This window comes from Vidua chalybeata, chromosome 1, assembly GCF_026979565.1.
Source record: "Vidua chalybeata isolate OUT-0048 chromosome 1, bVidCha1 merged haplotype, whole genome shotgun sequence".
NCBI classification, from domain to species: Eukaryota; Metazoa; Chordata; class Aves; order Passeriformes; family Viduidae; genus Vidua; species Vidua chalybeata.
In genome coordinates, this window is record NC_071530.1 from 126,181,450 (window position 1) to 126,193,695 (window position 12,246).

The 12,246-nt window shown below is 42.8% G+C and overlaps 1 protein-coding gene across 4 annotated transcripts in view; it reads left to right on the forward strand.

Moving 5' to 3' along the window:
* Positions 1–3,131: 3,131 nt before the first annotated feature.
* The window catches only part of LOC128793167 (carbonic anhydrase 13-like), a 42,129-nt gene continuing 33,014 nt past the window's right edge, over positions 3,132–12,246 (forward strand). For all 4 annotated transcript variants that reach the window (XM_053952236.1, XM_053952251.1, XM_053952244.1 and 1 more), the window contains exons 1-4: positions 3,132–3,312; positions 10,020–10,129; positions 10,810–10,971; positions 12,172–12,215. In XM_053952236.1, the coding sequence (XP_053808211.1) occupies positions 3,187–3,312; positions 10,020–10,129; positions 10,810–10,971; positions 12,172–12,215 (442 nt within the window). In that variant the 5' untranslated portion in view covers positions 3,132–3,186. The remainder of the gene's footprint in view (positions 3,313–10,019; positions 10,130–10,809; positions 10,972–12,171; positions 12,216–12,246) is intronic.

Below are 12,246 nucleotides of genomic sequence, written 5' to 3' on the forward strand. Positions count from 1 at the left end.
AGAATGTTGAATCACAGAAGGGTTTGTTTTGAAAGGGACCTTAAGATCATCCAGTTCCAGCATCCCTGTCATGGGCAGGGACACCTTCCACTAGACCAGGTTGCTCAGAGCTCCATCCTACCTGGCCTTGAATAATTCCAGAGATGGGGCATTCACAGCCTTTTTGGACAACGTGTTCCAGTGCCCCACCACCCTCACAGTAAAGAATTTTTTCCTATCACCTAATCTAAACCTACTGTCTTTCAGTAGTTTTGTCCTGTCACAACATGCCCTTGTAAATAGACTCTCTCAATCTTTCTTGTACCTGAAAACAGGTTTAATCTGCCACTATTGGAGAATGTGCAACTCCTGCAACTTAAAGTGGCTTTTTTGGCAGTGTAGTTTGGTTTTCTCCCCAGCAATAGGCTCCCTACCAGGCTTTTGAAATAGAGGAGATAATAACCTAAGAGCTTCTTATGAAAGCAAAAAATAACCCTTATGTTAATATATTGTTACACTTATTTCATGGAAGAGGCTTTACCATCTGTACAGTACTCAAGGTGTTTACTTCATTTGCTTGTTCTCAGAAGATTCTAAACTTACTGAACTATGCGTCCTCTGAAGCATTTTCATGCTGCTGAAGTAGAGGGAGCCGTGAGCAGTAAAATCACAGGGACACGCTGGTACAGCAGGTGGGGCTATTTCCTGTCGCCTTGCACCTCGCAGTAGCTGCAGCAGAGTCCTGTTGCTCCAGTGACCGTAGCAGTCCCTAACACGACTTTACCATCAGTTGTTCAGAACCCAGGCTCTAGCACAATGGCACAGTGTAATTGATGGTGCATTTTGGTGCCCAGCAGCTCTTCAAAAGTATTTAGTGCTAGTAAAAAGCCCTGGCTTTTGGGTAACTGTGTGAGGCCTGCTGGGTTTGTTATCAATTTGTTAATGAAAGTTTGTTATGTGAACCACAGCTTGATACCAGCTGCTTCTTGCTGAGGTGCAGCTTAAGGGATGACAAAGGTCTTGAAAACATGGGCACAAGTTAAAAGCAGAGGCCATGGCAGTGGAAACAAAATCCTGATGATCAAGTCTTTAACAAAGCACAACCTTGAAATCTGGGAACAAACTCTGTTTAAAAAATGGAAGTAGCAGTAGCAAAGCAAAATTTAAAAAAAGGCAATCCAACAACTGAATGAGGCACCTGCAAGAGCCTGGGAAAGCACTCCCCACTCTGCTTTGCATGGGGGGAGGTGTGTAGGGCTGGGAATTGTCTAGAGATTGCACTGTCTTAGAAAAGGGTAAAATTCCAAATTTGTGGAGGGGACAGAAAGCAGACACCTGCTTCAGCTCTGACACTCTGCATGGCGTTCCCACACCTGACCCATGAAAACACCAGGAGTGAGCCATCAGCTATAATGGGGTGTCTGCACTGTGGTATTCTCAGCTAAGGTAGGAGAGAGCTGTTAAGGACTGTTTACTTGGAATCTGTTCCATTGGTTCATAATATGCAAAAATTAAGAAATATTGGTAATGGTTAGCAGGGTGTAAGAACAAACTCTAACTATCAGTTTTCTAAAGGCAGAATAATTATTTTTTTTACTCTTGTGCTCTGTATACTCTGTCCACAGTGTGTGAGGGAAATGCTCACCTGAAAAGCTGTTCAATAGTACTTTCATGGATATCATTGGTGCAGAAAATGTGCACCATTTCAGAGTGCTCTTCTGGCATGTAGATCAAGTGTTTCCTGGGGCACTTCTTTTTTCTTTGCTTATTATTTGACCAAGCTACACTTTGGGTGAAGTAATTGAATACCTGGAATGTACCAGGAAGTTAAAAGAACTTATTCTTCCCCTGATTCAATTTCTTAATATCTCCTCTGAGTTTCAACTCCAAAATTATTGTTCTGAAACTTTCAATTTCATGACAGGGAGTTGTTAACATTTTTAACATTAATTCTTTCTATTCCTTGCTCTTGGCTCAGGAATTTCATATTAAAGTACTTGGATGTGTCAGTAGTGCTTGGAACATTGTTTTTCTTGCACGTGACTCCATCTTCGGCATTGTTTCCCTCTTTATGCTTACATGGCTTCCTTACAGCTTTTTAATAAGTGTTTAAATGATTTTTACCCTCAAAATGGTAAAATAATAAAGACATAGTGCAGGTGAAAGCTGCACTGAATTTACCTATTCACAAGGATAAATTTCAACCCGGCATGACTGAAAAACATAATAAAATAAATAAATAAAATACATTTAATTAAATAAAAATATAAACAAAATGTGAACACTAACCTTGTCAAATGCGAGGCATGCTCTCATGCATTAATCATGACAATTTAAAATCAATTCCTTTATTAGACTTTCATTTCCCAACTAGAGAATGATCTGTTTCAATCAATATTGAGTATGGAGTCAAGAAATTCTTGTGTTACTTGAGACCAGGACTGTGGTTCCAGGTCCAGAGCGTTAGCATGCACGTTATGAATATGCGATTGCCTGTGCAGGCGCAGCTCCTGCGTGCCGTGGCACACCCAGGGTGCCGAGCCCCACTGCCGTGTGTCATGGGTAGCTGAGGGTCTGCTCTTCTTTACGTGCATCCCCGGAGTTCTCACACAGTATGGACTTTAACTTCTAATAAAAGCTTCTCTGCTTTTATTCGATGGTAACTGAGGGAAAGACGTGTACCTGAACTAAAGCCAAGTATATTTGGACACCAGTGGAAGGGGCTGTGTAAGCATCGAAAATTCACTGTGTCCCTGGCCAGATCGTCAGCGTGTCTTGTGCCTGGCCTGGGGGGTGTGGGAACACCGTCCGCAATTAATCTAAGTGTTTTTATATCAAATGCGAACGGTGAAATGAGTGACAAGGAGCTATCGAGGCGGCGACAGGCAGGCTCGTGGGACATGTCTGGCCGACTGCAGGCCTGCGCTATCAGTCCTGGGAGCCCTGAGCGAGAGTCGGGAGCACCCCTACCCAGCCAACTGCAATCCCTCCCTCGCAGGCCGCGGGACCGCCCACCCTGCCAGGCCGGAGGGGGCCGGGCCCGTCCCCCATCGCAGCCCCGGCCCCGCGGCCGGACCGTGCCGGTTTCCAGGCAACGGCGGCGGCGTCACTTCCTGCGGGCCGCCCCTCCCGCCGCCGCGCTGGGCCGGGGGCCGCGCTCCCGCTCGGGCCGTTGCGGCGGTCGCGACACGTGGCCCCGCCGGCGGCATGGCCGCGGCGGCCGAGGCTGCGGGCGGCGGCAGCAGCCGCCACGAGAAGAGCCTGGGGCTGCTGACCACCAAGTTCGTGTCGCTGCTGCAGGAGGCCAAGGACGGCGTGCTGGACCTCAAAGCGGTGCGAGAGCGGGGGGGCGGCCGGCAGCACCGCCGGGCCCGGCCGGGCACAGGGCCCGCCGCGCTGCAGCCAGGGCGGCGCAGCGCGGGGACCGAGCAGGGCCGCCCGCTCCCTCCTTCTTTCCTCCCTTCCTTCTGTCCCGCCCGCCCGCCCGGCGTGGAGGGGCCTCCCCCGGCCGTTGACGGGCTGCGGGTGCCCGGTGATAGCTGACAGCTGCCGCTGTCGGCTAAAACACGCGTTTCGGCCCTTTATAAAGGGGTGTAAGGGGCACCGTGTGTTAAGTTTAACTTACTGAGAGTGGTCTTACTGACTGTGCCCTGTTCTGGGCTCTTCAGTAGAAGAAAGACAAGGAGCTACTGGAGAGGGTCCAACAGAGGGCTACAAAGGTGGTGCGGGGTCTGGAGCATCCCTTATATTTTGTAGTCTCTTATGAAAAGAGACTGCGGGAGCTGGGCCTGTTTAGTCTGGAAACATTGAGAGCAGGTCTCATCGGTGCATGTATATATATATATATATATTTATCTTATTGATGGCTGCCAAGAGGATGGTGCCAGACTCTTTGGTAGTGTGCCCAGTGACAGGATGAGGAGCAGTGGCCGTAAACTAAAGCATAGAAGTTTTCACCTCAATATGAGGAAGAACTTCTCTATGCTAAGGGGGGGCAGAATGAAATGAACAGGGCTAATGCCTTTATTAATATTCAGCTCTTTATTGAAAAGATCAGCTGGGCAGGGGACCCGAACAGAGCTTGCCCCCGCTGTTGTAGCTTTCCTAGGTAGCTGAAAGGGAAGGAAGCATACAGAGTCTGTTCCTGAAGTCCAGAGTAGCAGCTGTCCCCTTTTCTTTCCTTGTGGCACCCCGGTAGTCAAAGGATGAGGAGATGCGCAGGAATCCGTTGCTTAAATCCAGAATAACAGCTGTCCCCTCTCTTTCCCTTGTGGCAGCACTAGGAAGTTCTGTCTTTTTGTCTCTGCTTCCCACAGCGTACTCTAGTCTAGTCTTTAAGGTGATGGTGACAGGTGAAAGTCGAGCAGGGGATGTGTTTCCCTCTTCTTCAGCTAGGGCATTTGTTTAGCCCCCTCTACTGTGTTTATTTCTTTATTTAGGGGTGTCTTTATCCCCTAAAAATACTCCCATGATCCCAAGGGTTTTTTTATTTGCATTTTAGTCTCAGAATGGTAGCGTGGGGGGGTGGGAGACCGGTTATCTCCGGGTAGTTTAGAGAAAACAAACAGAGTAATTAGTTAATTAACATTTCAATATCGGTACTCAGCTAGAGTTAGTAGTTGTTTCAGTGTTGCCATGAGAACTAGGAAGGCCCTGCCCGGGAGTATCGGGAACTTTGTTCATTACAAGAGCACTGGAACAAGCTGCCCAGGGAGGTTGTGGAGTCTCCCTCTCTGGAGACATTCAGAACCCACCGCACCTGCTCCGGGAGACCCTGCCATGGTGGGGGTTGGACTAAATGATTTCCAGAGGTCCCTTCCTGCCCTAACAATTCTGTGATTTTTTTTACTGCCCTATGTTGCTCTCTGCACTGACTCAGTGTATGGGCTGCTGTTTAAACCTGTTTCTTGCCACCCCTCTCCTTTAAGCAAGAGAAAACCATGTTGAAAAACAGACCATTGCCGCCTTATGCTTTCTGTGTGTGAATCAAAGAAGCTGAATTGGCACAGGAGTGACAAATCATTGTCACCCAGCTCTGCAGCCAGCCTGCTGCCTCCAAGGCATGCGTGTGGCTGCAGCAGCTGGAGCCTCTCCAGTGATGCCCTGGGACCAACCCACCTTGGCAGGGTCCTGGTGCCAGGAGGTCGCTGTGTTGCAGGAGGGATCCTTGCTACTGTGTCCTGCCAGTTCCCTGGAGCATGCTGCTGCTCTGGCCCAGGAGCTCGGGCCCTCTGGGCTGTTGGGTATGCAATGCATTGAGGCAAAGGTATGTTAACCTAAGTGGTTAAGGTTGTCAGTGAACAGCTGAGTTGTATAGCAAAGTGCAGCAAGAGGCTGGCTTGGTGCTCTGCTTAAAGTCCTTTCTGGAAAACTGACCTATTTTTTGATTGCTCTTAATAGGCCCCAGGAGGTAGATGGTGTTCTCGGAGCTTTTTTTGTGTATGCCTCTTCAGAGCGGATGCACTTTAGTGATGTAACTCTGGCTAATTAAACTTCAGGGTGAATAGGGAAGGACAGTGATAGGTTTTATATTCTTCATTTAGTTATGCTGTATTCTGGACAAGTTGATGAGCTCCTTAGTATTAGTTGCCTCTTTATCTAGCAAAACAGAATGAAAATGTCTAGATCTTTGGGATTGTTGTGCAGCTTCTTTTAAGTGTCTGCCACATCCTGAGAGATGTTCCAGGTCAATCTGAGAAGCAAAACATACTCAGTGTGAAAGACATCAGGCCCAAAAGCTTGGCTTAAAGTGCCAAAGAGGATTGACTTGAACAATAAAGTTGGACTGAGTAGTGGGATGGAGCAATGCTTCTTGTTCTCTTTAGTGAGAAAGGTACCTACTCAGAGGGAGTGAAAGGGTTGATAGCCACAGAAGAGTTAAGTGGGCATTGCAGCCAATCACAGGCATTTATGCTCAAGACCCATTGGAGACTGGTTTCTGAATTACAGGTTACAATTTGTTGCAAGTAAATACTAACTGCAGTGCTTAAACTGTTGGTACATTCATAAGCAGTGAGTCAGAACATACATTTCTGAAACTGGTTTTATCCTAAATAAGCCATATGTCTAATGAAAAATGAAGACCAGTTTGTGTGTTTCTGTAAAGCCAGTGTGCTCAGCAAACTGAAGAACAGGACAGCCTTGAAATGGAACAGAGCATTCCAAGAAATGATTCGTGCAGTGAACACCTTTAAGTGTCTCCCTGCTGGCTGGTATTGACTGTCTGATGTGCTGCTGATTGGTATTTCTGTAACAAAACCAGCAGTAGAAAGAAAATCAAATTTGAAAACAGGTGGATTTCCAGCTTTGTGATTTAGCAGTTGAGAAGGAACATCTGTTCTATGGGACATTTTCTGGTGATCTTTAACACCTCTATAATTATAGTTTAGCAGGGTGTAAGAGGAAGCTGTGAAAATGTTTTAATGCCGGACACTGGTAACATCTGAGAAATTGTGGGAATGGAAGTGAGAATTTTCTTCACTTGAAATTTGAATTTTGTATTTACTTTAAAATCAAACAGCAATTCTAAAATAATTATATACTTGTCATGGAATAGCCCTATATAAAGAAATCTACTTATGGAATTAAGCTTAAAACACTAAGGGATGATATAGAAGGGAAAGAACTAAATTTCTATCTGCAGCAACCCATGAATTGCAGGGAAGAGAGAAAAAGAGCAAGATGAGTGAATAAGGAATAAACCATCTGAATGGATGCTGTTCATACTGTACAATATTTGTGCCCTAATTTCTTAAGTGGGCTTCATTTCTAGCAGAATACCATCCCTGCTCTAATAATGGTTAACTAGTGTTTCTGATCATCAGTGCAAAACATGAGATACTCTAAAATCTACTTGTTTTAGGAGTGTACTGGTCAGGGGCAAATAACTGCCTCACAGTTGCTGTACTCCACAGAAGAAGAAAGAGCCTGTCTGTTAGATTTTACATTCCCTTAGTGTTTATGTTGCAATGACACTCAGTACTTTTATATACAATTTGGCAAGAGCACCATTCAATTTAAAACTCTCACCAAACTGTTGTCAGCCCTCTTGGGGAGAAAATGTTGTCATGTGGTACAGGCAGAGTTCAGAAGATGCAGGACCTCCTTCTTTTGACAGAGACACGAAGAGAGCAAGCAGGCAGTGCTGACCCCTGTGCTTTGTGATGGTTCTCAGTAATTACTCTGCCTCAGTGCTCTATCGAGTTCTTCCTCTCTCTAGGGCTAATGAAGCACATTTACAGCTGATGATTTCTGCTGCCTTTTGTCAGCTCCCAGGGAGAAAACAAGTTGGGGGTGGGGGGGCTACAAACTCCCAACTGCCCTTTTCCTGGCCTTTCTTTCTTATTTCTGGGCATGTGTGCCTGCCTGCAGCTGAACCTGTACTGTACAGTGTGTTTTCTGTATTCCATAGCTCTGTGCTTAGATAGTTTATTCCAGCTCTGAACCTATCTATGAGACACTCATGAATGCTTGGCTTGAATACATACTTAATCAAAGTCTGAGGAGATATTAGGAGGAATAATGATAGAGTTCAGCAGCTTAACATTAGAAGGATTTTATAAAAAAACTCTGAGTGTGGAAGCTATGTCCACCCATGTCAGCTGGACCATTGTTGCAGATGTCCCTTTCTTGACACAGGCTAAGAAGAGATAAGTTTTAACAGTGTTTTTGACAACAGATTTGTGTCAGGAAGCCCTTTTCATTATTTTAATTATTAGTGAATTGTTTATGTGGAAGACTGAACTTAATTTCTGATCCATGTACCTGGCAGAAGGTATCACACTGATAACTGCTAGAATGTCAGGGAAAAACTTCTCAATTGCTTTTTAAAATATCTGTGAAATTTTTAAGAGATAATTAGATTACAAGGTCTGTACCAGAAAGCTAGTGTCTGGATTAAACGTTTCAGCTTGGGAACTGGCCGCAGCTTGTGTTGGAACTCTTGTTGCAAGTAGTTGAACTTCATAGCAGTGATTGAATTGTATACAGGGCTAGTCAAGCCAAATACCTATGTAACTGTGCTGTCCATTTTCCTATGAAATGAGCCCCTGTCCTGGGGATCTGGAGCTGGTGGTGGTAAATCTGCTTCTGGTGTTCATGGGAGCTGTGCTTTGGGCATACAAAATGCAATAGCATTTAGAGTGGAACAATTACTTCAACTTTGAAACAGTTGAAATTGGACACTCAGAAAAAGTGACTTATTAAGAAAAAATCTTAAGCTTTGGTTTTATATCTCCAAATTTATGTATATTGGTATCTTTTGCTACCAGTACAGTTTGGAAATACATTAAGATTAGTAAAGCATTTATACTTTGTAGACAGGCCTTTGGGAAAATTTCAAGAGGTAGTGAAATGTCTCCAGAGGAGCTTCTTCACTGTTCAAGCCATGAGTGGTATACTAAGTCCTAGGTAAATATGTGGAGCAGTGGGAAAAAAAGCAGAAAGTTGGATAGCATCTAAGTGTGTCCTGTCCATTCCTTGCACTGAATAATGTAAATAGCCTCCAGAATAACTGAAGACTTTGAGATGTATGGGGTGCTGATACAGCATTGTGCAAATGACATCAACTCTGTCACTTGCTAGATTTTTAAGGTTCTCTTGCAGTCCTTGGGAGCAGTGTGTATGTATGCAGCAGAAATAGCAAATTGAGCTAGCAAGTGCATACCTACTGAAACAAGTGATCAAAGAGCCTGGTTCCTTGGAGAGAACTAAACTGCACTTTATATGTATTTGCGTGCATCTTGTTTTGTTAGTTAAGAAAATGTTTTAAAAGACTCATACAGAAGACCATTCATAAAATAAATGCTGCTAATGGTGTCAGTGGAAACAGTGTTTAGTGGGTATATCACTGTCAAGGAGAAAGAACAGTGTTTATACTTCATGGCTAAAAGAGTATTTTTATAATCTCTGTCCTTTCTTTTTATCCTGTCAACTTTATTTCAGTAGCAAAAGGTAATTGTGTTATTAAGCAAAGAAATTTGGTTTTCCTTCCAGGTTATGGTTGTCTCAAGCTGTACCTTTCTTTCATATAGGCTGCTCACAAAAAGCGTACATTCAATAGATTGTTGGAACAAACTGAAATAAATCATTATGTTCCTATAGTAGAAATTATTTACCTTTATGCATTAGTTGAAATTCAGAAGTCTTTGCCTACCCTTCTCTTTATTTCTTTTTCTATTTGTTTAATATATACAATTCCATGTAATCATTGTATTTAGGTGTCCTGAGTAACTACAGAGTCGGACTCCTCTCAGCTTTCCCTTCTTTTAGTGAATATCCTTTGAACTTGAGCTGCTTTTCAGGTGTGGAAGGCATGAGTAGCTCATTTGCTTATTTTATCTTAAGTCTTTGCATCAGTTACACAAAAGTCACCATGGAGAGTAAGAAGTAAGGCACAAAGTGGTTGTCTCTGCCTGATGCTGCTTTGCTTGGAGGGGCGAGGTGTGGCAGCCCTCAGATGCACTGCACAGCTGGCTGTGTGTCAGCAGCAACATCCCTGGCAGCTGTTCCAGGGTGTCAGTGCTCAGTGTGACAGATGTCCTTCGAGGGACATTTGTACGAGGACAATGCTGGCCTGAAATACTGCAGCTCTCCTGCAGCCACTTAGTGAGATTACAGCCCTGTTGATTGGTATCCTGGCACTACTGAAGCCAAACAAAGGCTGTAATACCTCGAGTGTCAGTGGAAAGAATGGTAAGTCCTTGGCTTCAGAGGCTTGCCCCACTGCAAGGCATTGCTGCCTGCCTTCCATACCTTTTCCTGCCCTCCAGAAAGAGCATGGCAAGCTCCTCCATGCAGTTGAATATGCTCCAGATACCAACCATGGTCTTTGCAACCCCTTTTACCTCCCTTCTCTGTTAGGGACTGCTCCCTGTGCTTTGTAGCACTGCCTGCAGGTGCTAAACTTCAGAGTTCATGGTGGTATCTGGCTCTTGGAGAGTGGAACCTTCTCCTTTCGAAGTTACACTAGATGGCATTTTTCCAAGGGAGTGGCTTAAGTGTCTTAGCATGCAAGTTGCTGATACTTGTTCTCTCAACAGGCTGCTGATACGCTTGCTGTGAGGCAGAAGAGAAGGATCTATGATATCACCAACGTTCTGGAGGGGATTGATCTCATTGAGAAGAAGTCAAAAAACAGCATTCAATGGAAGTAAGTTATGTCAGTTCTGCAAATTTTCACATGCCTAAGAGCAACAAAAATTGCTTCTTTCTACTTCTTCTGACTAGATATGACACCATAAATTAACATTGTGCTAATCAATGAACAATGTGATATGATGTTGTAGAAGTACAATAAAGTTGCAAATGAACTGTATTTGTTTTCCCTTTAACTTGTGTCTGTGATACATAAAATCAAGTTTAAAGCACACGGAAGAGAATATTTCAGAAAACTTGTAGTGCTACTTTATAACTAGCACTTGTAGTTGAAAAATTCACTCAGAATGAATCTGGGAGGGCTGTCAGGACTCAGTCTCCACCTATCTGCCCTACCACAGCAGTGCCTGTTTTCTCTTAGGTCTCTGAAGGTAAAAGCTCAAGATAAGAATTATAGGGGAAGGAGCTAGGGCCTGCAGAATAGTTCCAAGACAGAAAAAAAAAAGCGTGTTCCAAAAGAAGATAAGTTTTTGTAGAGGGAAATTCTAAATTTGATCTGAATTAAAGAATTTTCATTTTCCTGTCAAAACACTCCTGAGAGGTTAAATGCTCATTTCCTTCATATTGAATATTAGTACATTTTCCAAGTGTTAAAAATAAATCTTAAGAAATTATCATTGGATATTTGCTTTAGATTTTTACTTTTGGTTTCATGAACCCTTATACCTTTTTAAGAGGAGTAGGTGCTGGCTGCAATACAAAAGAAGTCATAGACAGACTGAGGTATCTGGAAGCTGAAATTGAAGATTTAGAACTAAAAGAAAAAGAATTGGATCAGCAGAAATTGTGGCTTCAGCAAAGTATCAAGAACGTCATGGATGATTCTACAAACCACCAATATCCTTTTAAATTAATTGTGTGCATTTTGGAACTAGAATTAAAGCAACAGTTAAAGTGTAGGTAATGGATAAAGCATAATGTAACTCATTTAGCAAGGTACAGCAGTATTTTTTCCGGTTTTACTTCAACAAAAGAAGATAGAAATCTTATTTACATGACTTTTTAACTTCCATGACTGTGATTGGTAATATGAAAATAATTTAGCATATATATATATATATATATATATATATATATATATGTACAGCAGTAACTATTAAGTCAATAGTATAATCCTAGTAACTTGAAATCAATTAGTGATACTGCTTTCCAGAACTTAAATTTTGTTACCAGCGCTTTACATGAATCTTTTTTGTTGCTTCATTATTTTGAAAAGATTAAGCTATCAGCCAAAGATAAATGGAGTTGACAATGTCCTGAAGCTTGTTGGGTTTCAAACTGGAAAAAAAATCCTGTATATAAATACCAGAGAGTTGCAGCTGCATTGCTTGTAAGCATGTGTCTAGCTGTCTTACAAAACAGACACCTGAGAATGGGAGCAGGAAAGTGCCCTTCCTATCTGTAATACTATCGATAAGTACTTAAAAATTACTGGAGTTTCTGTTCAGAAACTGTTTCTGTAGCAAAGGAGATTGAAGTTATATGTTAGAAAAACTTTTGGTAGAGCTAGCACTGAAATTGATTCCCCAGGGAGGTGGTGGAATATTTGTCACTGGAGGTTTTGCAGACGAGGAAAGACAAACATCTGTCTGGAATGTCTGAACAGTGGATTTATCCTACCTTGAGGCAGAGGAATGGGATGGCAGAAGAATTCTGAAGTTCCCTCTAGCAGTATTTCTGTGTGATTCTGGGAAATGCTGATACATACCTGAATTCTGTATTGTCAAATTAGCAAGGTAAATGGTATTCTTCAAAACAAGATTTTACATGTTCTCCTTTTTTAGAAGAATCTCTTCTTGTTCAAGCTACACAACTGTTTTTCTTTTTGTATTTTCTTTGCTGGTACAGGTATTTTCTTTAAAACACAGAACTCTTTATTATTTGTAACAAGCCATTCTGAAAGTCAAAAATAATGCCTTGATTACACCTCTGACAATAATAACGTTACAGTTTAGGTTCAGTTTGGACAAACTTCTGAAGGGCAGCAAATACTAGTTTTATATTGTATTAAGAAAAATGTTCCTTGACATAAATTACATTTTCATATGTCACCCATGAAGATATCTGCAACTGCTTCAATGGTAAGTTGCTGCTAGGCTGTATTTCTAAAGT